Source organism: Coffea arabica, chromosome 1c, assembly GCF_036785885.1.
Source record: "Coffea arabica cultivar ET-39 chromosome 1c, Coffea Arabica ET-39 HiFi, whole genome shotgun sequence".
NCBI classification, from domain to species: Eukaryota; Viridiplantae; Streptophyta; class Magnoliopsida; order Gentianales; family Rubiaceae; genus Coffea; species Coffea arabica.
This window is the reverse complement of record NC_092310.1, coordinates 1,139,658-1,165,305: the sequence shown is the minus strand read 5'-3', so window position 1 is coordinate 1,165,305 and position 25,648 is coordinate 1,139,658. Positions and strand designations below refer to the sequence as shown.

Genomic DNA, 25,648 nt, shown 5'->3' with positions numbered 1-25,648 from the left:
AAACACTGCTATGAACTTTGATTGGGTAAATATACAAGCATGGTGTAAAATCTGGTATTGAATTGAATTTTTTTTTTTTTGTCGAGAACCACCATGAAGGAAGCCACAGAATGTGGCTACAAACACAGGTGTAAAATCTGGTATTGAATTGAAATAAATTTGTTTGTAGCATGGGAACCACCGTCGGACGAAGCCACATATAGTGGCTGGTAGTGACGGGTGGGAGACAAAGTTTGATTCCTTTATCCCCAAGTGGCTGTTGGCCGGTATTGAATTGAATGATTAAACGAAAATTGGTTTCATCCAAAATTTGGAAAACTAATCAAGGGTTACATCTATATTTTCTTCAACATTTAACAGCTTAAATAAAATATGGAAATAATAAACCAAGGTGATTTAAAAAGCAATCACTAGACGTTAGAACTTACCGATCTGCATATACGCAAGTCCAGAGTAGATTTTGCAAACATAAAAAGAAAGAAAAAGTCCATCCACCTTCTAAGTTACGTACACAGACAAGAAACAGGAAATGAAAAGGTCCATTTACATGCTATTAATCAGTCCTACTGAAAATGACAAAGTCGAAAGCAGTGGTTGCAGAATCTTTCGTCGGTTGAATTGTGCAAAAATAGTACACATAGACAATGCGGCCTTTTTTAATCTTTAAGATGAGAAAATGTAATGACCAGTTCAACGTACCAAAAGTGGCTATAAATAGGCATCTTTCCCACATGTCCTTCCACCACCAGAGAAGAAACAAGTTACCATCTTTCTAATTAGTTCACATAGTTTGATACCTCTTTTGTGATAACCATGGCAGTTCGGATCCATATTGCTGCAGCCATCTTGGCACTTGTTTTTACAGTTGTCCATGCATCCGATCCAAGTCCACTGCAGGATTTTTGTGTGGCAGTTCCTGATGCCAATGCCGGAGGTAAACTAGATTACTTCAAAAATTTCTTGACTCTTGCATGTTATATACTTGAATCCTAACTATGTTTGACAAACTAACTTAGTCGAATCTTGGCTAATGCAGTATTTGTCAATGGAAAGATATGCAAGGATCCAAAGCTTGTGAAACCCGAAGATTTCTTCTTTCCAGGGCTTAACAAACCTGGAAGCACAGCAAATCCACTCGGGTCCAATGTAACAGCGGTAAATGTCAACCAAATTCCAGGGCTCAACACTTTAGGTGTTTCCTTAGCACGCATCGATTTTGCGCCTTATGGTTTGAACCCTCCCCACATTCACCCTCGCGCTACCGAGGTCCTCTTTGTTTTGGAGGGTACTCTAGTTGTTGGTTTCGTTACTTCGAATCCGGGCATGAACATGAAGAATAAGCTCTTCACCAAGGTTTTGAATCCAGGAGATGTGTTTGTGTTCCCCCAAGGCCTCATTCATTTCCAATTCAACCAAGGACATTCAAATGCTGTTGCTTTTGCTGGTTTAGGCAGCCAGAATCCAGGAGTCATCACCATTGCTAATGCTGTATTCGGATCAGATCCTCCGATTTCTCCTGATGTTCTTACCAAAGCATTCCAGGTTGGAAACGATGTCATCAAAAAACTTCAGTCCCAATTTTGGTGGGATAACAACTACCCGTAGTATGGGTAACTCTTGAAACCAAAGGAGATTCGGGGTGCAACAGTAATGTGTTGAAGCATAAATAATTGGGTCATTTCCACTTTGATCTCCATATGGAATTACTCCAAAATCCAGCATTATTTCGGCCCCTTTGTTACTACAATGGTTCTACATAGATTAATACATTGGCATTTTCCCACCTTACAGGAAAATGCAATTTATAAATCACTACCTCTTTTCTTAATTTTTTTGTACCCTGTGATATAATCAATATATGAACCACATTTGTCTTCTTTTATTTTTGGATTCTAGAAAGATGAATTTTGTCTGATTAAAAGAACGTATCTCCACAGATTGGATGAATTGTTCTTACCATAGTTTCATTGTGCAATGAAAAACCTTTGGAGCACTTGTAAGAAGTATTTGAAGTACGACTGCAAATGAATCAAACAGCTCGCGAGCAGCTCGAATCCGAGCTTGACTCGAGCTTGAACTGATCAAGTCAAACTCAAGCTCAAAGATATTCAACCCATTAACTCGCAAGCTAACTAGATTATATATATATTATTTTGAAAAATTATTATTTTATTCATTTTTTAAAATAAAATAATTAATTTTTTAAGTTTGAGCTTGACTCAAATTTTAGTCGAGTTCGAACTCGAACTTTACATTTTGAACTCGTCAAACTCGAGCTCGAGTTCAAGTTTCATAAAACTAAGTTGAGACTCGATTCGATTAGACCAAAACTCGATTCGATTCGATTCGTTTGCACCCTTTATTCAAAGCGCTACAAAATCTCACACCAAAAAAATTAATAAATAATAAAAACCATTGCGAAAACAAAAATATCAATATGTGAGTTTGTTAACACAATTGAAATATATTCAATATACTGAAAAGAGGTATAATTGGAAATTCACCTAACAACTAAGATGTAGCCATTAGATTGTCCTCAAGCTCAATCTCAAATTAGAGAGAGAACAAAATCATCTATGTCCATCATCTGTAAAGTAATCTTGGCAGCTTCTCTCTCCCTTTTCAATAATTCAGACTCTTCCTTTATCTACTCCGCATCTATCACTCGTGCTGCCTCTTCTTCCTCTTTTGAAAAGAAAAGGAAAAAAATTATGTAAAAAGAAAAGAAATAATGTTTACATTTTCAGTGTAGTAGTTTTTTTTTAAATATGAGTGGGATTGGAATGCATGCTACATGTGCAAATGAAAATTTTGAAATTTGAGTAAATATTATTTAACACGCATCTATAGTTCTAATTTAATAAGATTCTTAAACTAAAAATGCAAAAAAGAAAATGAAGGAATAACATAAAAAGAAATAAAAAAAATTATAGATTTCCTTATTTTGAAAAAGAATATGAACAGTTTGTCATGCCCTTTTAAGCCACCGAGTCTGGTGATGGAAAAAGTTTTCTGGCAAATTGTATTTAAGGGGAAAAAATAAAAGGACTAAATAGAAAAAAAAATCAGGGACAAGAGAAAAAGAAGAAAGGAAAGTGTCAAAAATAGCAAAAGAAAGTAAAAAGGAAAACAAAGAATTTATGTACAAAAGAAAATAAAAAAAAACAAGAAAAGTGAAGTTTTTCTTTTTTTAAAGAAAGGTTGAAATTTTGGTCATACTCATCAACATTGTCGCATTTGAAGGTTGAAGGAAGTGAAATCAAAAAGTACTTCTGGGGTTGGAAAAAAAAAATAGAAGCATTAAACAGGATAAAATAAAATATCATTTTTTATTTATTAAGAAAAAAAGATAATTTACAAAAAAAAAAAAAGAGTTGAGGGACTAAACGAGCTATTTGTCAATTTTTTTTCCACCCAAATTGGTTGATTTGCTATCACTTGTGCTATTGATTATAAATTAAATTTGTAGGAACTAAATGTATTCGCAATGAAACTTTGCGGATGAAATTTTTCCAACCACTAAATATTGGAGAGGAAAAGTATCATTTTCCCTTTCAAACTATTTTTCCTGATCGTATAAATTAAGTTGAATAAATATTATAATTGATTGATTAATACATATGATAATTCTCTACAAGTGTGCTTAATATGAATATTCTTTAAAATTAGTTCTTTTAGTCTTACAAGAAAATTTTCCTAAGTATTCAAGTCAATGTCTGTTCAAGATGAACAAATCATATAAATGAGCACGATAATTTATGATTTTAGCTTCAGATATTCTTTTTAACCCTCCCATCCCTTTTTACACCATTTCTACTTCCAGTTATCAAACCCAGTCGTCGAACCATAAACCTGATTTTAACTTCAAATAATTCACTCATTTTGATGTAAATGAAAATATAAATTACTCCAATAATTAATAGGGTAATTAATGGGTTTGAAATCTGGATTTTCAATTGAATTGAGTGAATTGAAATTGGTTTCATCCAAAATTTTGGATAATTAATCAAGGGTTACATCTTCCTTTCTTTTTCAATATTTAATAGCTTAAATAGAACACGGCAATATCAAACTAAGAAGGTTAAGCAGTCACTTAGAAGGTAGAATTAACTTTGAACTTCCAAGCTGCAATTTGGCAAGTTCTGAGATGATTTTGGAAAGAAAAAGTCCAGAAATGCGCTGAGTTACACGGACAAGAAACAGGTAATGAAAAGAGGTCACCTGCAAGCAGGAATTATTTGCACAGACAGGAAACAGGAAATGAATGCTTGGTATTCCAGCTTGCTAAAATATGCACATATAATTACATATCATAGGTTTTGCCAAAGAAGTTTGAAATTCAAGTTCTAAGCCATCTTTGTATAATTATGTGAAGTAACTAGGTCCTTTACTCCCAGACGATTTCCATATATTTGATTCTTTCATGCTAATCCCAGATGCTACTTTGTAAAGCTGGATTGAGTCTGCAAATTTCAAACTGATTAGTTGCAATTAATGCATCATTTTACTGAGGTAAGAAAGTAAACATCTGGAAGCAGGAAATATCAAAGGCCATCTCTTCAAGAAAAGGTCTTACCAGTTACTTGGTCCGTCAACACCTTGTATCAGTGTACCACTTTGTGGGAAATGTCCTAAATGACCAAATCAGTCTTTCTATACTTGCAATAGGAAAGAAAATGAGAAGTCACAGGTAGTTGTTGCAGAATCATTCGTTGGTTGAGTTGTGCAAAAATAGATTAGGAAGACAATGTGGCATTTTTCTAATCGTTGAGATAAGAAAACATAATGACTGGTTCAACCAAAGATAGCTATAAATAGGAATCTTTACCACATATTCACCCACAATCTGAGAAGAAACAACTTTTCATCTCTCTAACTAGCTGATATAGTTTGATACTTCCTTTCTGATAACCATGGCTTTTCGCTTCCACATAGCCGCAGCCATCTTGGCACTTGTTTTTACAATTGTCCATGCATCTGATCCAAGTCCATTGCAAGATTTTTGTGTCGCAGTTCCTGATGCCAATGCTGGCGGTAAACTATATTGTTTTTAAAATTTTCATGACTGTCTTATATTGGTACCATTATATTACTTATCCAAAAAAAACACTAATATGCCAGTTAATGTGTGACATACTAACTTTTTTTTTTTTTTTTTATCTTGGCTAATGCAGTATTTGTGAATGGAAAGATATGCAAGGATCCAAAGCTTGTGGAAGCTGAAGATTTCTTCTTTCCAGGGCTCAACGAGCCTGGAAGCACATCAAATCCGCTCGGATCGAATGTAACAACAGTTAATGTCAACCAGATTCCAGGACTCAACACTTTAGGTGTTTCCTTAGCACGCATCGATTTTGCACCTTATGGTTTGAACCCTCCCCACACTCACCCCCGTGCTACCGAGATCCTCGTTGTTTTAGAGGGCACTCTTCTTGTTGGTTTCGTTACTTCGAATCCAGGCATGAACATGAAGAATAAGCTCTTCACCAAGGTTTTGAATCCAGGAGATGTGTTTCTGTTCCCTGAAGGCCTCATTCATTTTCAGTTCAATAAGGGACATTCCAATGCTGTTGCTTTTGCTGGTCTAAGCAGCCAGAATCCTGGAGTCATCACCATTGCTAATGCTGTTTTCGGATCAAAGCCTCCCATTTCTCGTGATGTTCTCACTAAAGCATTCCAGGTTGACAAGAATGTCGTCAAATATCTTCAGTCACAATTTTGGAGGGATAACCACTACTACCCATAATATGGGTAAAACCCTCCAAAGGAGCTTCAGGGTGCATAAATAATTGGATCCCTAGTTTACACATTGATCTCCTGACTAAATTACTCCAAATCATACATTATTTTGGAACCTTTGTTAGTGCACTAATTCTATGAACAATAATACATTGCATTTTCCGTGTTTCGCAATTTTTTTCTTAATATTTGTACCTGAATTATAATCAATTTGTGAAGAACATTTGTTTTTTCTTTTACCCTTGCATACAGGAAGATGAACCCTGTTAGACTAAAGGAATGCATCATGCATTATAATCTCCACGGACTGGATGAACTTTCTCTACCAATACTTTAAATTTTAATTGTTCAATATAAAACCCTTGGAGTTCTTGTAACAAGTGCTCAAAGTGTTTCAAAATCTCACCCTTTGAAGAAAAAATGGGAAAAAAAAAAGTTTGCCAAGCCCAAAACATCTAAAATGTTGGGTGTACAGGGTAATCTAACCCTCATATAATTAGATGGAAAAAATAGAAATATCTAAAAAAATAACACAATACTTGTCCAAATTAAACAAGAGCCTACAGTCGACCACTCTAGAAACTCATCAACAAAATACATGATTAAAATATTACATAATTTATGCACATTACATAACTAAAATACTGAATATTCTAAACATTTTGTTTCCTTTTCTCCATTTCTTAAAACTACCAAGCCATTTTTCAACGACAGTAGGTTGCTCCACAACCAAACAGGATAGGTCAAAACTTTTTAAAAACAAAAGTAAGTAGAGCAAATAAACACATATTGATATTATGAGCAAGGAAAAGTAATTTTGAATAAAGGAAAAGTACAATGAATGTAGTGGAGTGAATGGAATTAGTGACAATGAATGTAACATTTGACAAAATGTAGCAGAGAGTTAATATTAACTGGTTTAATTCATAAGTCAAAAAGAAAATATAAATGTGCAATGGATCTCCTAACTTAATTTACAAGTAAAGGACTAAATAGTTAGAGATTGAATTTTGGGTACTGGTTACCTTAACCAATCATATACACATATATAGGTAGGTTCAAATAACCGTTTGGAACCTGAGTTTTTTTGAAGTTTGTCTAAAACTTTACTGTAGGTCACTGTAGAAGTTGTAAAAAAATTTACTGCACAAATTTTTTAAAAACTTTACTCAAATTAATTCTAACAGACCAATGTTAAAGAATTAATTAACACATTACCCAAATTAATCAACACGGAGCTTTCAACTCTGTCCGAAATTGACACCAAGTATAACAAATCAACGGAGGGGAGGGCAATTAACTCAGCAGCCTTTCTCCAAATTTTGGCTTATTTAATACCAAAACCTTAAAGAATCCAAGACCGCAGCACGCCATATACGAGTAATCAACAAAAAAAATCCAGAAAATGCTTCTGGCTTGCTGCGGTTTCAGTTCCAAAAATTGAAGCGTGGCTGGCTCAAATCTATGCTACTGGCTGAGGGGAACTTTCCTAAACGGAAGCACGGCAGTCTTTTGCTTTTGGACTGGCACAGCCGTTTGTCGGAGGGACTGAATCAGCTAAGCCGAACCTTCGTTCACCTTCCAATCAAGCGCCTCTACTCTGCAGGTTAGAGCTGCAGTTGTTTCCCGCCGCTTCTCCAAGCTCCGATCACCTCCATGTCGAATGGCCAAATTGCGCAGGTGAGCCGGGTAAATTGCTGTACAGGGCACCGCTTCTGTGAGTTGAAAAAACGAGGAACAGTCCAAGCAGTGTTTTCGGCAAATCGTGGGGTTTCAAAAGAAGATGCGGCAAAACGACATCGTTTTGCTAAAAGACTAACAAGGGAACAAACGTGAGTTTTTTTGAGTTTTTTGGGGTTCCTGTAGCAAAAGTTGTATAAAAACTAGTAGCAAACAAACTTACTCAAAAACTTGGGTTCCAAACACCCCCATGTTTTTGTAAAATAAAAAACAATATTCCAACCTATTTATGTCAAGTATATTCGGATAACATAACCATTTTCAAAATTTGAGGTAAGTTACCCTATATTTTGATTTGGACCAATTTGGGGTATCTCAATTACTCACATTTTCAGCTTTTCTTGAACACATTTAGTCTCGGCAGCTTCCCTCTCTTTCTCACTCTCCCTCTCTTTCTTTATCTTCTATGTGTCTCTCATTCGTGTTACTCTTCCTCCTCCTCTTTTATAAAAGAGAAAAGGAAGAAATTATAGAGAAAATAATAATTAATCTTTTCTATATTATTAGTGTAGCAATTTTTTTACACAAGCAAACTGGAATACATGCCATATGTGCAAATGAAAGAATTTGAAATTTGAATAAAGATTATTTGGCATACATCTACACTAGCTAGTGTAATAAAATTGCTACACTAACAATACAAAAAAGATTAATTCAAAAATAGCAAAAAATAGTTGAAAATAGTTTTCTTAAAAAAAGGAAAAGGAATATTTAAAAAGAAATGACAAAAAAGAAAAGATTTTTTTTTCTAAAGAATAGTCGAACCTTTTGTCATGCTTTTAAAGCTACCTAATTTGAAGGTGAAAAAAGTTTTTCTGCAAAGGAAGTTTTGGTGCTTAAAAAAATAGTAAAAGTGCTAAATGGAAAAAAAAAAAAAAAGAATGGGGACTAGAGCAAAACAAGAAATTATGTTAAGAAAGGAAAATAGTGAAAATAGTTGAACAAAGTAAAAACTAAAAATAAAAATAACATAGAAAAAAGAAAACAAAAGAAAAGAGAAGAAAGTTTGCCAAGGAGGCTTTAATGTAGTGTTAAGATTTAAACCGTATTAATTAGCCCAAGGTTCAAAACATCTTCCCCCCCCCCCCCTCGTTTCTTAAATCTTACTCGTCCTTTGCCAAAAAATTAAAGAATTTTTGGTTGAGGAGAAAGTTGAAATTCTGACTTTTTAACGCTGCTGGGTGGTGGAAGTGAAATAAGAACTAAGTTTAGTGTTAGAAAAAATGTAAAAAGACTAAGTGAGACAAAATAAAAGACCATGGACTAAAGATACTTTACATAAAATGTAAAAGGACTAAATGAGTTATTTGCAAAAAACTTCCCATCCAAATTGGTTGATTTGCTCTAATAAATTGGTAGCATATTGAAATTATAGGGACTAAATGTGCTTTCAATGAAACATTAGGGACGGAAATTTTACAACTCCTTAACATTGGGGGACAAGAAGTGTCATTTTTTTTTCATTTGAACTATCATTTTAATCATATATGAGTAACTAAGTTTAATAAATACTATAATTGATATTTTGATACATGTGCTAATTCTCTACAACGTTGGTTAATGAATATTCATAAAAACTTAATTCATTATCTCAATTTTTACAAGAAAATTTCCCCAAATTTTCAAGCCAAGGTCTGTTCAAGGAATACATCATACAAATGATTAAGATAGTTTATAATTTTAACTTTAAGTATTCAAATCTACGAAGTAAACGAAAATATCAAAACACTGCTATGAACTTTGATTGGGTAAATAAACAAGCATGGTGTAAAATCTGGTATTGAATTGAATTTTTTTTTTTTGTCGCACGAGAACCACCATGAAGGAAGCCACAGAATGTGGCTACAAACACAGGTGTAAAATCTGGTATTGAATTGAAATAAATTTGTTTGTAGCATGGGAACCACCGTCGGACGAAGCCACATATAGTGGCTGGTAGTGACGGGTGGGAGACAAAGTTTGATTCCTTTATCCCCAAGTGGCTGTTGGCCGGTATTGAATTGAATGATTAAACGAAAATTGGTTTCATCCAAAATTTGGAAAACTAATCAAGGGTTACATCTATATTTTCTTCAACATTTAACAGCTTAAATAAAATATGGAAATAATAAACCAAGGTGATTTAAAAAGCAATCACTAGACGTTAGAACTTACCGATCTGCATATACGCAAGTCCAGAGTAGATTTTGCAAACATAAAAAGAAAGAAAAAGTCCATCCACCTTCTAAGTTACGTACACAGACAAGAAACAGGAAATGAAAAGGTCCATTTACATGCTATTAATCAGTCCTACTGAAAATGACAAAGTCGAAAGCAGTGGTTGCAGAATCTTTCGTCGGTTGAATTGTGCAAAAATAGTACACATAGACAATGCGGCCTTTTTTAATCTTTAAGATGAGAAAATGTAATGACCAGTTCAACGTACCAAAAGTGGCTATAAATAGGCATCTTTCCCACATGTCCTTCCACCACCAGAGAAGAAACAAGTTACCATCTTTCTAATTAGTTCACATAGTTTGATACCTCTTTTGTGATAACCATGGCAGTTCGGATCCATATTGCTGCAGCCATCTTGGCACTTGTTTTTACAGTTGTCCATGCATCCGATCCAAGTCCACTGCAGGATTTTTGTGTGGCAGTTCCTGATGCCAATGCCGGAGGTAAACTAGATTACTTCAAAAATTTCTTGACTCTTGCATGTTATATACTTGAATCCTAACTATGTTTGACAAACTAACTTAGTCGAATCTTGGCTAATGCAGTATTTGTCAATGGAAAGATATGCAAGGATCCAAAGCTTGTGAAACCCGAAGATTTCTTCTTTCCAGGGCTTAACAAACCTGGAAGCACAGCAAATCCACTCGGGTCCAATGTAACAGCGGTAAATGTCAACCAAATTCCAGGGCTCAACACTTTAGGTGTTTCCTTAGCACGCATCGATTTTGCGCCTTATGGTTTGAACCCTCCCCACATTCACCCTCGCGCTACCGAGGTCCTCTTTGTTTTGGAGGGTACTCTAGTTGTTGGTTTCGTTACTTCGAATCCGGGCATGAACATGAAGAATAAGCTCTTCACCAAGGTTTTGAATCCAGGAGATGTGTTTGTGTTCCCCCAAGGCCTCATTCATTTCCAATTCAACCAAGGACATTCAAATGCTGTTGCTTTTGCTGGTTTAGGCAGCCAGAATCCAGGAGTCATCACCATTGCTAATGCTGTATTCGGATCAGATCCTCCGATTTCTCCTGATGTTCTTACCAAAGCATTCCAGGTTGGAAACGATGTCATCAAAAAACTTCAGTCCCAATTTTGGTGGGATAACAACTACCCGTAGTATGGGTAACTCTTGAAACCAAAGGAGATTCGGGGTGCAACAGTAATGTGTTGAAGCATAAATAATTGGGTCATTTCCACTTTGATCTCCATATGGAATTACTCCAAAATCCAGCATTATTTCGGCCCCTTTGTTACTACAATGGTTCTACATAGATTAATACATTGGCATTTTCCCACCTTACAGGAAAATGCAATTTATAAATCACTACCTCTTTTCTTAATTTTTTTGTACCCTGTGATATAATCAATATATGAACCACATTTGTCTTCTTTTATTTTTGGATTCTAGAAAGATGAATTTTGTCTGATTAAAAGAACGTATCTCCACAGATTGGATGAATTGTTCTTACCATAGTTTCATTGTGCAATGAAAAACCTTTGGAGCACTTGTAAGAAGTATTTGAAGTACGACTGCAAATGAATCAAACAGCTCGCGAGCAGCTCGAATCCGAGCTTGACTCGAGCTTGAACTGATCAAGTCAAACTCAAGCTCAAAGATATTCAACCCATTAACTCGCAAGCTAACTAGATTATATATATATTATTTTGAAAAATTATTATTTTATTCATTTTTTAAAATAAAATAATTAATTTTTTAAGTTTGAGCTTGACTCAAATTTTAGTCGAGTTCGAACTCGAACTTTACATTTTGAACTCGTCAAACTCGAGCTCGAGTTCAAGTTTCATAAAACTAAGTTGAGACTCGATTCGATTAGACCAAAACTCGATTCGATTCGATTCGTTTGCACCCTTTATTCAAAGCGCTACAAAATCTCACACCAAAAAAATTAATAAATAATAAAAACCATTGCGAAAACAAAAATATCAATATGTGAGTTTGTTAACACAATTGAAATATATTCAATATACTGAAAAGAGGTATAATTGGAAATTCACCTAACAACTAAGATGTAGCCATTAGATTGTCCTCAAGCTCAATCTCAAATTAGAGAGAGAACAAAATCATCTATGTCCATCATCTGTAAAGTAATCTTGGCAGCTTCTCTCTCCCTTTTCAATAATTCAGACTCTTCCTTTATCTACTCCGCATCTATCACTCGTGCTGCCTCTTCTTCCTCTTTTGAAAAGAAAAGGAAAAAAATTATGTAAAAAGAAAAGAAATAATGTTTACATTTTCAGTGTAGTAGTTTTTTTTTAAATATGAGTGGGATTGGAATGCATGCTACATGTGCAAATGAAAATTTTGAAATTTGAGTAAATATTATTTAACACGCATCTATAGTTCTAATTTAATAAGATTCTTAAACTAAAAATGCAAAAAAGAAAATGAAGGAATAACATAAAAAGAAATAAAAAAAATTATAGATTTCCTTATTTTGAAAAAGAATATGAACAGTTTGTCATGCCCTTTTAAGCCACCGAGTCTGGTGATGGAAAAAGTTTTCTGGCAAATGGTATTTAAGGGGAAAAAATAAAAGGACTAAATAGAAAAAAAAATCAGGGACTAGAGAAAAAGAAGAAAGGAAAGTGTCAAAAATAGCAAAAGAAAGTAAAAAGGAAAACAAAGAATTTATGTACAAAAGAAAATTTAAAAAAAACAACAAGAAAAGTGAAGTTTTTCTTTTTTTAAAGAAAGGTTGAAATTTTGGTCATATTCATCAACATTGTCGCATTTGAAGGTTGAAGGAAGTGAAATCAAAAAGTACTTCTGGGGGTTGGAAAAAAAAATAGAAGCATTAAACAGGATAAAATAAAATATCATTTTTTATTTATTAAGAAAAAAAGATAATTTACAGAAAAAAAAGAGTTGAGGGACTAAACGAGCTATTTGTCAATTTTTTTTCCACCCAAATTGGTTGATTTGCTATCACTTGTGCTATTGATTATAAATTAAATTTGTAGGAACTAAATGTATTCGCAATGAAACTTTGCGGATGAAATTTTTCCAACCACTAAATATTGGAGAGGAAAAGTATCATTTTCCCTTTCAAACTATTTTTCCTGATCGTATAAATTAAGTTGAATAAATATTATAATTGATTGATTAATACATATGATAATTCTCTACAAGTGTGCTTAATATGAATATTCTTTAAAATTAGTTCTTTTAGTCTTACAAGAAAATTTTCCTAAGTATTCAAGTCAATGTCTGTTCAAGATGAACAAATCATATAAATGAGCACGATAATTTATGATTTTAGCTTCAGATATTCTTTTTAACCCTCCCATCCCTTTTTACACCATTTCTACTTCCAGTTATCAAACCCAGTCGTCGAACCATAAACCTGATTTTAACTTCAAATAATTCACTCATTTTGATGTAAATGAAAATATAAATTACTCCAATAATTAATAGGGTAATTAATGGGTTTGAAATCTGGATTTTCAATTGAATTGAGTGAATTGAAATTGGTTTCATCCAAAATTTTGGATAATTAATCAAGGGTTACATCTTCCTTTCTTTTTCAATATTTAATAGCTTAAATAGAACACGGCAATATCAAACTAAGAAGGTTAAGCAGTCACTTAGAAGGTAGAATTAACTTTGAACTTCCAAGCTGCAATTTGGCAAGTTCTGAGATGATTTTGGAAAGAAAAAGTCCAGAAATGCGCTGAGTTACACGGACAAGAAACAGGTAATGAAAAGAGGTCACCTGCAAGCAGGAATTATTTGCACAGACAGGAAACAGGAAATGAATGCTTGGTATTCCAGCTTGCTAAAATATGCACATATAATTACATATCATAGGTTTTGCCAAAGAAGTTTGAAATTCAAGTTCTAAGCCATCTTTGTATAATTATGTGAAGTAACTAGGTCCTTTACTCCCAGACGATTTCCATATATTTGATTCTTTCATGCTAATCCCAGATGCTACTTTGTAAAGCTGGATTGAGTCTGCAAATTTCAAACTGATTAGTTGCAATTAATGCATCATTTTACTGAGGTAAGAAAGTAAACATCTGGAAGCAGGAAATATCAAAGGCCATCTCTTCAAGAAAAGGTCTTACCAGTTACTTGGTCCGTCAACACCTTGTATCAGTGTACCACTTTGTGGGAAATGTCCTAAATGACCAAATCAGTCTTTCTATACTTGCAATAGGAAAGAAAATGAGAAGTCACAGGTAGTTGTTGCAGAATCATTCGTTGGTTGAGTTGTGCAAAAATAGATTAGGAAGACAATGTGGCATTTTTCTAATCGTTGAGATAAGAAAACATAATGACTGGTTCAACCAAAGATAGCTATAAATAGGAATCTTTACCACATATTCACCCACAATCTGAGAAGAAACAACTTTTCATCTCTCTAACTAGCTGATATAGTTTGATACTTCCTTTCTGATAACCATGGCTTTTCGCTTCCACATAGCCGCAGCCATCTTGGCACTTGTTTTTACAATTGTCCATGCATCTGATCCAAGTCCATTGCAAGATTTTTGTGTCGCAGTTCCTGATGCCAATGCTGGCGGTAAACTATATTGTTTTTAAAATTTTCATGACTGTCTTATATTGGTACCATTATATTACTTATCCAAAAAAAAACACTAATATGCCAGTTAATGTGTGACATACTAACTTTTTTTTTTTTTTTTTATCTTGGCTAATGCAGTATTTGTGAATGGAAAGATATGCAAGGATCCAAAGCTTGTGGAAGCTGAAGATTTCTTCTTTCCAGGGCTCAACGAGCCTGGAAGCACATCAAATCCGCTCGGATCGAATGTAACAACAGTTAATGTCAACCAGATTCCAGGACTCAACACTTTAGGTGTTTCCTTAGCACGCATCGATTTTGCACCTTATGGTTTGAACCCTCCCCACACTCACCCCCGTGCTACCGAGATCCTCGTTGTTTTAGAGGGCACTCTTCTTGTTGGTTTCGTTACTTCGAATCCAGGCATGAACATGAAGAATAAGCTCTTCACCAAGGTTTTGAATCCAGGAGATGTGTTTCTGTTCCCTGAAGGCCTCATTCATTTTCAGTTCAATAAGGGACATTCCAATGCTGTTGCTTTTGCTGGTCTAAGCAGCCAGAATCCTGGAGTCATCACCATTGCTAATGCTGTTTTCGGATCAAAGCCTCCCATTTCTCGTGATGTTCTCACTAAAGCATTCCAGGTTGACAAGAATGTCGTCAAATATCTTCAGTCACAATTTTGGAGGGATAACCACTACTACCCATAATATGGGTAAAACCCTCCAAAGGAGCTTCAGGGTGCATAAATAATTGGATCCCTAGTTTACACATTGATCTCCTGACTAAATTACTCCAAATCATACATTATTTTGGAACCTTTGTTAGTGCACTAATTCTATGAACAATAATACATTGCATTTTCCGTGTTTCGCAATTTTTTTCTTAATATTTGTACCTGAATTATAATCAATTTGTGAAGAACATTTGTTTTTTCTTTTACCCTTGCATACAGGAAGATGAACCCTGTTAGACTAAAGGAATGCATCATGCATTATAATCTCCACGGACTGGATGAACTTTCTCTACCAATACTTTAAATTTTAATTGTTCAATATAAAACCCTTGGAGCTCTTGTAACAAGTGCTCAAAGTGTTTCAAAATCTCACCCTTTGAAGAAAAAATGGGAAAAAAAAAAGTTTGCCAAGCCCAAAACATCTAAAATGTTGGGTGTACAGGGTAATCTAACCCTCATATAATTAGATGGAAAAAATAGAAATATCTAAAAAAATAACACAATACTTGTCCAAATTAAACAAGAGCCTACAGTCGACCACTCTAGAAACTCATCAACAAAATACATGATTAAAATATTACATAATTTATGCACATTACATAACTAAAATACTGAATATTCTAAACATTTTGTTTCCTTTTCTCCATTTCTTAAAACTACCAAGCCATTTTTCAACGACAGTAGGTTGCTCCACAACCAAACAGGATAGGTCAAAACTTTTTAAAAACAAAAGTAAGTAGAGCAAATAAACAGATATTGATATTATGAGCAAGGAAAAGTAATTTTGAATAAAGGAAAAGTACAATGAATGTAGTGGAGTGAATGGAATTAGTGACAATGAATGTAACATTTGACAAAATGTAGCAGAGAGTTAATATTAACTGGTTTAATTCATAAGTCAAAAAGAAAATATAAATGTGCAATGGATCTCCTAACTTAATTTACAAGTAAAGGACTAAATAGTTAGAGATTGAATTTTGGGTACTGGTTACCTTAACCAATCATATACACATATATAGGTAGGTTCAAATAACCGTTTGGAACCTGAGTTTTTTTGAAGTTTGTCTAAAACTTTACTGTAGGTCACTGTAGAAGTTGTAAAAAAATTTACTGCACAAATTTTTTAAAAACTTTACTCAAATTAATTCTAACAGACCAATGTTAAAGAATTAATTAACACATTACCCAAATTAATCAACACGGAGCTTTCAACTCTGTCCGAAATTGACACCAAGTATAACAAATCAACGGAGGGGAGGGCAATTAACTCAGCAGCCTTTCTCCAAATTTTGGCTTATTTAATACCAAAACCTTAAAGAATCCAAGACCGCAGCACGCCATATACGAGTAATCAACAAAAAAAATCCAGAAAATGCTTCTGGCTTGCTGCGGTTTCAGTTCCAAAAATTGAAGCGTGGCTGGCTCAAATCTATGCTACTGGCTGAGGGGAACTTTCCTAAACGGAAGCACGGCAGTCTTTTGCTTTTGGACTGGCACAGCCGTTTGTCGGAGGGACTGAATCAGCTAAGCCGAACCTTCGTTCACCTTCCAATCAAGCGCCTCTACTCTGCAGGTTAGAGCTGCAGTTGTTTCCCGCCGCTTCTCCAAGCTCCGATCACCTCCATGTCGAATGGCCAAATTGCGCAGGTGAGCCGGGTAAATTGCTGTACAGGGCACCGCTTCTGTGAGTTGAAAAAACGAGGAACAGTCCAAGCAGTGTTTTCGGCAAATCGTGGGGTTTCAAAAGAAGATGCGGCAAAACGACATCGTTTTGCTAAAAGACTAACAAGGGAACAAACGTGAGTTTTTTTGAGTTTTTTGGGGTTCCTGTAGCAAAAGTTGTATAAAAACTAGTAGCAAACAAACTTACTCAAAAACTTGGGTTCCAAACACCCCCATGTTTTTGTAAAATAAAAAACAATATTCCAACCTATTTATGTCAAGTATATTCGGATAACATAACCATTTTCAAAATTTGAGGTAAGTTACCCTATATTTTGATTTGGACCAATTTGGGGTATCTCAATTACTCACATTTTCAGCTTTTCTTGAACACATTTAGTCTCGGCAGCTTCCCTCTCTTTCTCACTCTCCCTCTCTTTCTTTATCTTCTATGTGTCTCTCATTCGTGTTACTCTTCCTCCTCCTCTTTTATAAAAGAGAAAAGGAAGAAATTATAGAGAAAATAATAATTAATCTTTTCTATATTATTAGTGTAGCAATTTTTTTACACAAGCAAACTGGAATACATGCCATATGTGCAAATGAAAGAATTTGAAATTTGAATAAAGATTATTTGGCATACATCTACACTAGCTAGTGTAATAAAATTGCTACACTAACAATACAAAAAAGATTAATTCAAAAATAGCAAAAAATAGTTGAAAATAGTTTTCTTAAAAAAAGGAAAAGGAATATTTAAAAAGAAATGACAAAAAAGAAAAGATTTTTTTTTCTAAAGAATAGTCGAACCTTTTGTCATGCTTTTAAAGCTACCTAATTTGAAGGTGAAAAAAGTTTTTCTGCAAAGGAAGTTTTGGTGCTTAAAAAAATAGTAAAAGTGCTAAATGGAAAAAAAAAAAAAAAGAATGGGGACTAGAGCAAAACAAGAAATTATGTTAAGAAAGGAAAATAGTGAAAATAGTTGAACAAAGTAAAAACTAAAAATAAAAATAACATAGAAAAAAGAAAACAAAAGAAAAGAGAAGAAAGTTTGCCAAGGAGGCTTTAATGTAGTGTTAAGATTTAAACCGTATTAATTAGCCCAAGGTTCAAAACATCTTCCCCCCCCCCCCCTCGTTTCTTAAATCTTACTCGTCCTTTGCCAAAAAATTAAAGAATTTTTGGTTGAGGAGAAAGTTGAAATTCTGACTTTTTAACGCTGCTGGGTGGTGGAAGTGAAATAAGAACTAAGTTTAGTGTTAGAAAAAATGTAAAAAGACTAAGTGAGACAAAATAAAAGACCATGGACTAAAGATACTTTACATAAAATGTAAAAGGACTAAATGAGTTATTTGCAAAAAACTTCCCATCCAAATTGGTTGATTTGCTCTAATAAATTGGTAGCATATTGAAATTATAGGGACTAAATGTGCTTTCAATGAAACATTAGGGACGGAAATTTTACAACTCCTTAACATTGGGGGACAAGAAGTGTCATTTTTTTTTCATTTGAACTATCATTTTAATCATATATGAGTAACTAAGTTTAATAAATACTATAATTGATATTTTGATACATGTGCTAATTCTCTACAACGTTGGTTAATGAATATTCATAAAAACTTAATTCATTATCTCAATTTTTACAAGAAAATTTCCCCAAATTTTCAAGCCAAGGTCTGTTCAAGGAATACATCATACAAATGATTAAGATAGTTTATAATTTTAACTTTAAGTATTCAAATCTACGAAGTAAACGAAAATATCAAAACACTGCTATGAACTTTGATTGGGTAAATAAACAAGCATGGTGTAAAATCTGGTATTGAATTGAATTTTTTTTTTTTGTCGCACGAGAACCACCATGAAGGAAGCCACAGAATGTGGCTACAAACACAGGTGTAAAATCTGGTATTGAATTGAAATAAATTTGTTTGTAGCATGGGAACCACCGTCGGACGAAGCCACATATAGTGGCTGGTAGTGACGGGTGGGAGACAAAGTTTGATTCCTTTATCCCCAAGTGGCTGTTGGCCGGTATTGAATTGAATGATTAAACGAAAATTGGTTTCATCCAAAATTTGGAAAACTAATCAAGGGTTACATCTATATTTTCTTCAACATTTAACAGCTTAAATAAAATATGGAAATAATAAACCAAGGTGATTTAAAAAGCAATCACTAGACGTTAGAACTTACCGATCTGCATATACGCAAGTCCAGAGTAGATTTTGCAAACATAAAAAGAAAGAAAAAGTCCATCCACCTTCTAAGTTACGTACACAGACAAGAAACAGGAAATGAAAAGGTCCATTTACATGCTATTAATCAGTCCTACTGAAAATGACAAAGTCGAAAGCAGTGGTTGCAGAATCTTTCGTCGGTTGAATTGTGCAAAAATAGTACACATAGACAATGCGGCCTTTTTTAATCTTTAAGATGAGAAAATGTAATGACCAGTTCAACGTACCAAAAGTGGCTATAAATAGGCATCTTTCCCACATGTCCTTCCACCACCAGAGAAGAAACAAGTTACCATCTTTCTAATTAGTTCACATAGTTTGATACCTCTTTTGTGATAACCATGGCAGTTCGGATCCATATTGCTGCAGCCATCTTGGCACTTGTTTTTACAGTTGTCCATGCATCCGATCCAAGTCCACTGCAGGATTTTTGTGTGGCAGTTCCTGATGCCAATGCCGGAGGTAAACTAGATTACTTCAAAAATTTCTTGACTCTTGCATGTTATATACTTGAATCCTAACTATGTTTGACAAACTAACTTAGTCGAATCTTGGCTAATGCAGTATTTGTCAATGGAAAGATATGCAAGGATCCAAAGCTTGTGAAACCCGAAGATTTCTTCTTTCCAGGGCTTAACAAACCTGGAAGCACAGCAAATCCACTCGGGTCCAATGTAACAGCGGTAAATGTCAACCAAATTCCAGGGCTCAACACTTTAGGTGTTTCCTTAGCACGCATCGATTTTGCGCCTTATGGTTTGAACCCTCCCCACATTCACCCTCGCGCTACCGAGGTCCTCTTTGTTTTGGAGGGTACTCTAGTTGTTGGTTTCGTTACTTCGAATCCGGGCATGAACATGAAGAATAAGCTCTTCACCAAGGTTTTGAATCCAGGAGATGTGTTTGTGTTCCCCCAAGGCCTCATTCATTTCCAATTCAACCAAGGACATTCAAATGCTGTTGCTTTTGCTGGTTTAGGCAGCCAGAATCCAGGAGTCATCACCATTGCTAATGCTGTATTCGGATCAGATCCTCCGATTTCTCCTGATGTTCTTACCAAAGCATTCCAGGTTGGAAACGATGTCATCAAAAAACTTCAGTCCCAATTTTGGTGGGATAACAACTACCCGTAGTATGGGTAACTCTTGAAACCAAAGGAGATTCGGGGTGCAACAGTAATGTGTTGAAGCATAAATAATTGGGTCATTTCCACTTTGATCTCCATATGGAATTACTCCAAAATCCAGCATTATTTCGGCCCCTTTGTTACTACAATGGTTCTACATAGATTAATACATTGGCATTTTCCCACCTTACAGGAAAATGCAATTTATAAATCACTACCTCTTTTCTTAATTTTTTTGTACCCTGTGATATAATCAATATATGAACCACATTTGTCTTCTTTTATTTTTGGATTCTAGAAAGATGAATTTTGTCTGATTAAAAGAACGTATCTCCACAGATTGGATGAATTGTTCTTACCATAGTTTCATTGTGCAATGAAAAACCTTTGGAGCACTTGTAAGAAGTATTTGAAGTACGACTGCAAATGAATCAAACAGCTCGCGAGCAGCTCGAATCCGAGCTTGACTCGAGCTTGAACTGATCAAGTCAAACTCAAGCTCAAAGATATTCAACCCATTAACTCGCAAGCTAACTAGATTATATATATATTATTTTGAAAAATTATTATTTTATTCATTTTTTAAAATAAAATAATTAATTTTTTAAGTTTGAGCTTGACTCAAATTTTAGTCGAGTTCGAACTCGAACTTTACATTTTGAACTCGTCAAACTCGAGCTCGAGTTCAAGTTTCATAAAACTAAGTTGAGACTCGATTCGATTAGACCAAAACTCGATTCGATTCGATTCGTTTGCACCCTTTATTCAAAGCGCTACAAAATCTCACACCAAAAAAATTAATAAATAATAAAAACCATTGCGAAAACAAAAATATCAATATGTGAGTTTGTTAACACAATTGAAATATATTCAATATACTGAAAAGAGGTATAATTGGAAATTCACCTAACAACTAAGATGTAGCCATTAGATTGTCCTCAAGCTCAATCTCAAATTAGAGAGAGAACAAAATCATCTATGTCCATCATCTGTAAAGTAATCTTGGCAGCTTCTCTCTCCCTTTTCAATAATTCAGACTCTTCCTTTATCTACTCCGCATCTATCACTCGTGCTGCCTCTTCTTCCTCTTTTGAAAAGAAAAGGAAAAAAATTATGTAAAAAGAAAAGAAATAATGTTTACATTTTCAGTGTAGTAGTTTTTTTTTAAATATGAGTGGGATTGGAATGCATGCTACATGTGCAAATGAAAATTTTGAAATTTGAGTAAATATTATTTAACACGCATCTATAGTTCTAATTTAATAAGATTCTTAAACTAAAAATGCAAAAAAGAAAATGAAGGAATAACATAAAAAGAAATAAAAAAAATTATAGATTTCCTTATTTTGAAAAAGAATATGAACAGTTTGTCATGCCCTTTTAAGCCACCGAGTCTGGTGATGGAAAAAGTTTTCTGGCAAATGGTATTTAAGGGGAAAAAATAAAAGGACTAAATAGAAAAAAAAATCAGGGACAAGAGAAAAAGAAGAAAGGAAAGTGTCAAAAATAGCAAAAGAAAGTAAAAAGGAAAACAAAGAATTTATGTACAAAAGAAAATAAAAAAAAACAAGAAAAGTGAAGTTTTTCTTTTTTTAAAGAAAGGTTGAAATTTTGGTCATACTCATCAACATTGTCGCATTTGAAGGTTGAAGGAAGTGAAATCAAAAAGTACTTCTGGGGTTGGAAAAAAAAATAGAAGCATTAAACAGGATAAAATAAAATATCATTTTTTATTTATTAAGAAAAAAAGATAATTTACAAAAAAAAAAAAAAGAGTTGAGGGACTAAACGAGCTATTTGTCAATTTTTTTTCCACCCAAATTGGTTGATTTGCTATCACTTGTGCTATTGATTATAAATTAAATTTGTAGGAACTAAATGTATTCGCAATGAAACTTTGCGGATGAAATTTTTCCAACCACTAAATATTGGAGAGGAAAAGTATCATTTTCCCTTTCAAACTATTTTTCCTGATCGTATAAATTAAGTTGAATAAATATTATAATTGATTGATTAATACATATGATAATTCTCTACAAGTGTGCTTAATATGAATATTCTTTAAAATTAGTTCTTTTAGTCTTACAAGAAAATTTTCCTAAGTATTCAAGTCAATGTCTGTTCAAGATGAACAAATCATATAAATGAGCACGATAATTTATGATTTTAGCTTCAGATATTCTTTTTAACCCTCCCATCCCTTTTTACACCATTTCTACTTCCAGTTATCAAACCCAGTCGTCGAACCATAAACCTGATTTTAACTTCAAATAATTCACTCATTTTGATGTAAATGAAAATATAAATTACTCCAATAATTAATAGGGTAATTAATGGGTTTGAAATCTGGATTTTCAATTGAATTGAGTGAATTGAAATTGGTTTCATCCAAAATTTTGGATAATTAATCAAGGGTTACATCTTCCTTTCTTTTTCAATATTTAATAGCTTAAATAGAACACGGCAATATCAAACTAAGAAGGTTAAGCAGTCACTTAGAAGGTAGAATTAACTTTGAACTTCCAAGCTGCAATTTGGCAAGTTCTGAGATGATTTTGGAAAGAAAAAGTCCAGAAATGCGCTGAGTTACACGGACAAGAAACAGGTAATGAAAAGAGGTCACCTGCAAGCAGGAATTATTTGCACAGACAGGAAACAGGAAATGAATGCTTGGTATTCCAGCTTGCTAAAATATGCACATATAATTACATATCATAGGTTTTGCCAAAGAAGTTTGAAATTCAAGTTCTAAGCCATCTTTGTATAATTATGTGAAGTAACTAGGTCCTTTACTCCCAGACGATTTCCATATATTTGATTCTTTCATGCTAATCCCAGATGCTACTTTGTAAAGCTGGATTGAGTCTGCAAATTTCAAACTGATTAGTTGCAATTAATGCATCATTTTACTGAGGTAAGAAAGTAAACATCTGGAAGCAGGAAATATCAAAGGCCATCTCTTCAAGAAAAGGTCTTACCAGTTACTTGGTCCGTCAACACCTTGTATCAGTGTACCACTTTGTGGGAAATGTCCTAAATGACCAAATCAGTCTTTCTATACTTGCAATAGGAAAGAAAATGAGAAGTCACAGGTAGTTGTTGCAGAATCATTCGTTGGTTGAGTTGTGCAAAAATAGATTAGGAAGACAATGTGGCATTTTTCTAATCGTTGAGATAAGAAAACATAATGACTGGTTCAACCAAAGATAGCTATAAATAGGAATCTTTACCACATATTCACCCACAATCTGAGAAGAAACAACTTTTCATCTCTCTAACTAGCTGATATAGTTTGATACTTCCTTTCTGATAACCATGGCTTTTCGCTTCCACATAGCCGCAGCCATCTTGGCACTTGTTTTTACAATTGTCCATGCATCTGATCCAAGTCCATTGCAAGATTTTTGTGTCGCAGTTCCTGATGCCAATGCTGGCGGTAAACTATATTGTTTTTAAAATTTTCATGACTGTCTTATATTGGTACCATTATATTACTTATCCAAAAAAAAACACTAATATGCCAGTTAATGTGTGACATACTAACTTTTTTTTTTTTTTTTTATCTTGGCTAATGCAGTATTTGTGAATGGAAAGATATGCAAGGATCCAAAGCTTGTGGAAGCTGAAGATTTCTTCTTTCCAGGGCTCAACGAGCCTGGAAGCACATCAAATCCGCTCGGATCGAATGTAACAACAGTTAATGTCAACCAGATTCCAGGACTCAACACTTTAGGTGTTTCCTTAGCACGCATCGATTTTGCACCTTATGGTTTGAACCCTCCCCACACTCACCCCCGTGCTACCGAGATCCTCGTTGTTTTAGAGGGCACTCTTCTTGTTGGTTTCGTTACTTCGAATCCAGGCATGAACATGAAGAATAAGCTCTTCACCAAGGTTTTGAATCCAGGAGATGTGTTTCTGTTCCCTGAAGGCCTCATTCATTTTCAGTTCAATAAGGGACATTCCAATGCTGTTGCTTTTGCTGGTCTAAGCAGCCAGAATCCTGGAGTCATCACCATTGCTAATGCTGTTTTCGGATCAAAGCCTCCCATTTCTCGTGATGTTCTCACTAAAGCATTCCAGGTTGACAAGAATGTCGTCAAATATCTTCAGTCACAATTTTGGAGGGATAACCACTACTACCCATAATATGGGTAAAACCCTCCAAAGGAGCTTCAGGGTGCATAAATAATTGGATCCCTAGTTTACACATTGATCTCCTGACTAAATTACTCCAAATCATACATTATTTTGGAACCTTTGTTAGTGCACTAATTCTATGAACAATAATACATTGCATTTTCCGTGTTTCGCAATTTTTTTCTTAATATTTGTACCTGAATTATAATCAATTTGTGAAGAACATTTGTTTTTTCTTTTACCCTTGCATACAGGAAGATGAACCCTGTTAGACTAAAGGAATGCATCATGCATTATAATCTCCACGGACTGGATGAACTTTCTCTACCAATACTTTAAATTTTAATTGTTCAATATAAAACCCTTGGAGTTCTTGTAACAAGTGCTCAAAGTGTTTCAAAATCTCACCCTTTGAAGAAAAAATGGGAAAAAAAAAAGTTTGCCAAGCCCAAAACATCTAAAATGTTGGGTGTACAGGGTAATCTAACCCTCATATAATTAGATGGAAAAAATAGAAATATCTAAAAAAATAACACAATACTTGTCCAAAGTAAACAAGAGCCTACAGTCGACCACTCTAGAAACTCATCAACAAAATACATGATTAAAATATTACATAATTTATGCACATTACATAACTAAAATACTGAATATTCTAAACATTTTGTTTCCTTTTCTCCATTTCTTAAAACTACCAAGCCATTTTTCAACGACAGTAGGTTGCTCCACAACCAAACAGGATAGGTCAAAACTTTTTAAAAACAAAAGTAAGTAGAGCAAATAAACACATATTGATATTATGAGCAAGGAAAAGTAATTTTGAATAAAGGAAAAGTACAATGAATGTAGTGGAGTGAATGGAATTAGTGACAATGAATGTAACATTTGACAAAATGTAGCAGAGAGTTAATATTAACTGGTTTAATTCATAAGTCAAAAAGAAAATATAAATGTGCAATGGATCTCCTAACTTAATTTACAAGTAAAGGACTAAATAGTTAGAGATTGAATTTTGGGTACTGGTTACCTTAACCAATCATATACACATATATAGGTAGGTTCAAATAACCGTTTGGAACCTGAGTTTTTTTGAAGTTTGTCTAAAACTTTACTGTAGGTCACTGTAGAAGTTGTAAAAAAATTTACTGCACAAATTTTTTAAAAACTTTACTCAAATTAATTCTAACAGACCAATGTTAAAGAATTAATTAACACATTACCCAAATTAATCAACACGGAGCTTTCAACTCTGTCCGAAATTGACACCAAGTATAACAAATCAACGGAGGGGAGGGCAATTAACTCAGCAGCCTTTCTCCAAATTTTGGCTTATTTAATACCAAAACCTTAAAGAATCCAAGACCGCAGCACGCCATATACGAGTAATCAACAAAAAAAATCCAGAAAATGCTTCTGGCTTGCTGCGGTTTCAGTTCCAAAAATTGAAGCGTGGCTGGCTCAAATCTATGCTACTGGCTGAGGGGAACTTTCCTAAACG

The 25,648-nt window shown here is 34.2% G+C and overlaps 6 protein-coding genes across 9 annotated transcripts; all 6 read left to right on the top strand.

Moving 5' to 3' along the window:
• The first annotated feature begins 754 nt into the window (after positions 1-754).
• On the top strand, positions 755-1,882 carry LOC113688521 (germin-like protein subfamily 1 member 14). The gene is made up of 2 exons (XM_027206359.2): positions 755-934; positions 1,037-1,882. Exons 1-2 carry the CDS (start codon positions 814-816, stop codon positions 1,603-1,605), a joined length of 690 nt encoding a protein of 229 aa, XP_027062160.1. The 5' UTR covers positions 755-813; the 3' UTR covers positions 1,606-1,882.
• A 3,027-nt stretch (positions 1,883-4,909) lies between these two features.
• On the top strand, positions 4,910-5,960 carry LOC113688508 (germin-like protein subfamily 1 member 14). 2 transcript variants are annotated; one of them, XM_027206346.2, is made up of 2 exons: positions 4,910-5,031; positions 5,175-5,960. In XM_027206346.2, exons 1-2 carry the CDS (start codon positions 4,914-4,916, stop codon positions 5,744-5,746), a joined length of 690 nt encoding a protein of 229 aa, XP_027062147.1. In that variant the 5' UTR covers positions 4,910-4,913; the 3' UTR covers positions 5,747-5,960. The 2 variants fall into 2 exon arrangements, with proteins under 2 accessions (XP_027062147.1, XP_027062138.1); XM_027206337.2 differs by having other exon boundaries at positions 4,910-5,034.
• Positions 5,961-9,959: 3,999 nt separating this feature from the next.
• On the top strand, positions 9,960-11,087 carry LOC113688499 (germin-like protein subfamily 1 member 14). Its single transcript, XM_072047780.1, has 2 exons — positions 9,960-10,139; positions 10,242-11,087. Exons 1-2 carry the CDS (start codon positions 10,019-10,021, stop codon positions 10,808-10,810), a joined length of 690 nt encoding a protein of 229 aa, XP_071903881.1. The 5' UTR covers positions 9,960-10,018; the 3' UTR covers positions 10,811-11,087.
• Positions 11,088-14,070: 2,983 nt separating this feature from the next.
• Positions 14,071-15,167, top strand: LOC113720770 (germin-like protein subfamily 1 member 14). Of its 2 annotated transcripts, none has more exons than XM_027245437.2 (2): positions 14,071-14,237; positions 14,382-15,167. In XM_027245437.2, exons 1-2 carry the CDS (start codon positions 14,120-14,122, stop codon positions 14,951-14,953), a joined length of 690 nt encoding a protein of 229 aa, XP_027101238.1. In that variant the 5' UTR covers positions 14,071-14,119; the 3' UTR covers positions 14,954-15,167. The 2 variants fall into 2 exon arrangements, with proteins under 2 accessions (XP_027101238.1, XP_027101237.1); XM_027245436.2 differs by having other exon boundaries at positions 14,071-14,240.
• A 3,999-nt stretch (positions 15,168-19,166) lies between these two features.
• On the top strand, positions 19,167-20,294 carry LOC113720755 (germin-like protein subfamily 1 member 14). Its single transcript, XM_027245423.2, has 2 exons — positions 19,167-19,346; positions 19,449-20,294. The coding sequence occupies exons 1-2, from the start codon at positions 19,226-19,228 to the stop codon at positions 20,015-20,017; spliced, it is 690 nt and encodes a 229-aa protein (XP_027101224.1). The 5' UTR covers positions 19,167-19,225; the 3' UTR covers positions 20,018-20,294.
• Positions 20,295-23,321: 3,027 nt separating this feature from the next.
• On the top strand, positions 23,322-24,373 carry LOC113697845 (germin-like protein subfamily 1 member 14). 2 transcript variants are annotated; one of them, XM_072047756.1, is made up of 2 exons: positions 23,322-23,443; positions 23,588-24,373. In XM_072047756.1, the coding sequence occupies exons 1-2, from the start codon at positions 23,326-23,328 to the stop codon at positions 24,157-24,159; spliced, it is 690 nt and encodes a 229-aa protein (XP_071903857.1). In that variant the 5' UTR covers positions 23,322-23,325; the 3' UTR covers positions 24,160-24,373. The 2 variants fall into 2 exon arrangements, with proteins under 2 accessions (XP_071903857.1, XP_027073247.2); XM_027217446.2 differs by having other exon boundaries at positions 23,322-23,446.
• The last annotated feature ends 1,275 nt before the right edge of the window (positions 24,374-25,648 follow it).

What these genes read in the sequence shown, in the direction of transcription:
- LOC113688499 (XM_072047780.1), top strand. Translation starts at nt 10,019, where the DNA reads ATGGCAGTTCGGATCCATATTGCTGCAGCCATCTTGGCACTTGTTTTT. An exon ending in TCCTGATGCCAATGCCGGAG is followed by an intron (nt 10,140 to 10,241) that starts GTAAACTAGATT and finishes TGGCTAATGCAG; the next exon opens with TATTTGTCAATGGAAAGATA.
- LOC113720770 (XM_027245436.2), top strand. Translation starts at nt 14,120, where the DNA reads ATGGCTTTTCGCTTCCACATAGCCGCAGCCATCTTGGCACTTGTTTTT. An exon ending in TCCTGATGCCAATGCTGGCG is followed by an intron (nt 14,241 to 14,381) that starts GTAAACTATATT and finishes TGGCTAATGCAG; the next exon opens with TATTTGTGAATGGAAAGATA.
- LOC113720755 (XM_027245423.2), top strand. Translation starts at nt 19,226, where the DNA reads ATGGCAGTTCGGATCCATATTGCTGCAGCCATCTTGGCACTTGTTTTT. An exon ending in TCCTGATGCCAATGCCGGAG is followed by an intron (nt 19,347 to 19,448) that starts GTAAACTAGATT and finishes TGGCTAATGCAG; the next exon opens with TATTTGTCAATGGAAAGATA.
- LOC113688508 (XM_027206337.2), top strand. Translation starts at nt 4,914, where the DNA reads ATGGCTTTTCGCTTCCACATAGCCGCAGCCATCTTGGCACTTGTTTTT. An exon ending in TCCTGATGCCAATGCTGGCG is followed by an intron (nt 5,035 to 5,174) that starts GTAAACTATATT and finishes TGGCTAATGCAG; the next exon opens with TATTTGTGAATGGAAAGATA.
- LOC113688521 (XM_027206359.2), top strand. Translation starts at nt 814, where the DNA reads ATGGCAGTTCGGATCCATATTGCTGCAGCCATCTTGGCACTTGTTTTT. An exon ending in TCCTGATGCCAATGCCGGAG is followed by an intron (nt 935 to 1,036) that starts GTAAACTAGATT and finishes TGGCTAATGCAG; the next exon opens with TATTTGTCAATGGAAAGATA.
- LOC113697845 (XM_027217446.2), top strand. Translation starts at nt 23,326, where the DNA reads ATGGCTTTTCGCTTCCACATAGCCGCAGCCATCTTGGCACTTGTTTTT. An exon ending in TCCTGATGCCAATGCTGGCG is followed by an intron (nt 23,447 to 23,587) that starts GTAAACTATATT and finishes TGGCTAATGCAG; the next exon opens with TATTTGTGAATGGAAAGATA.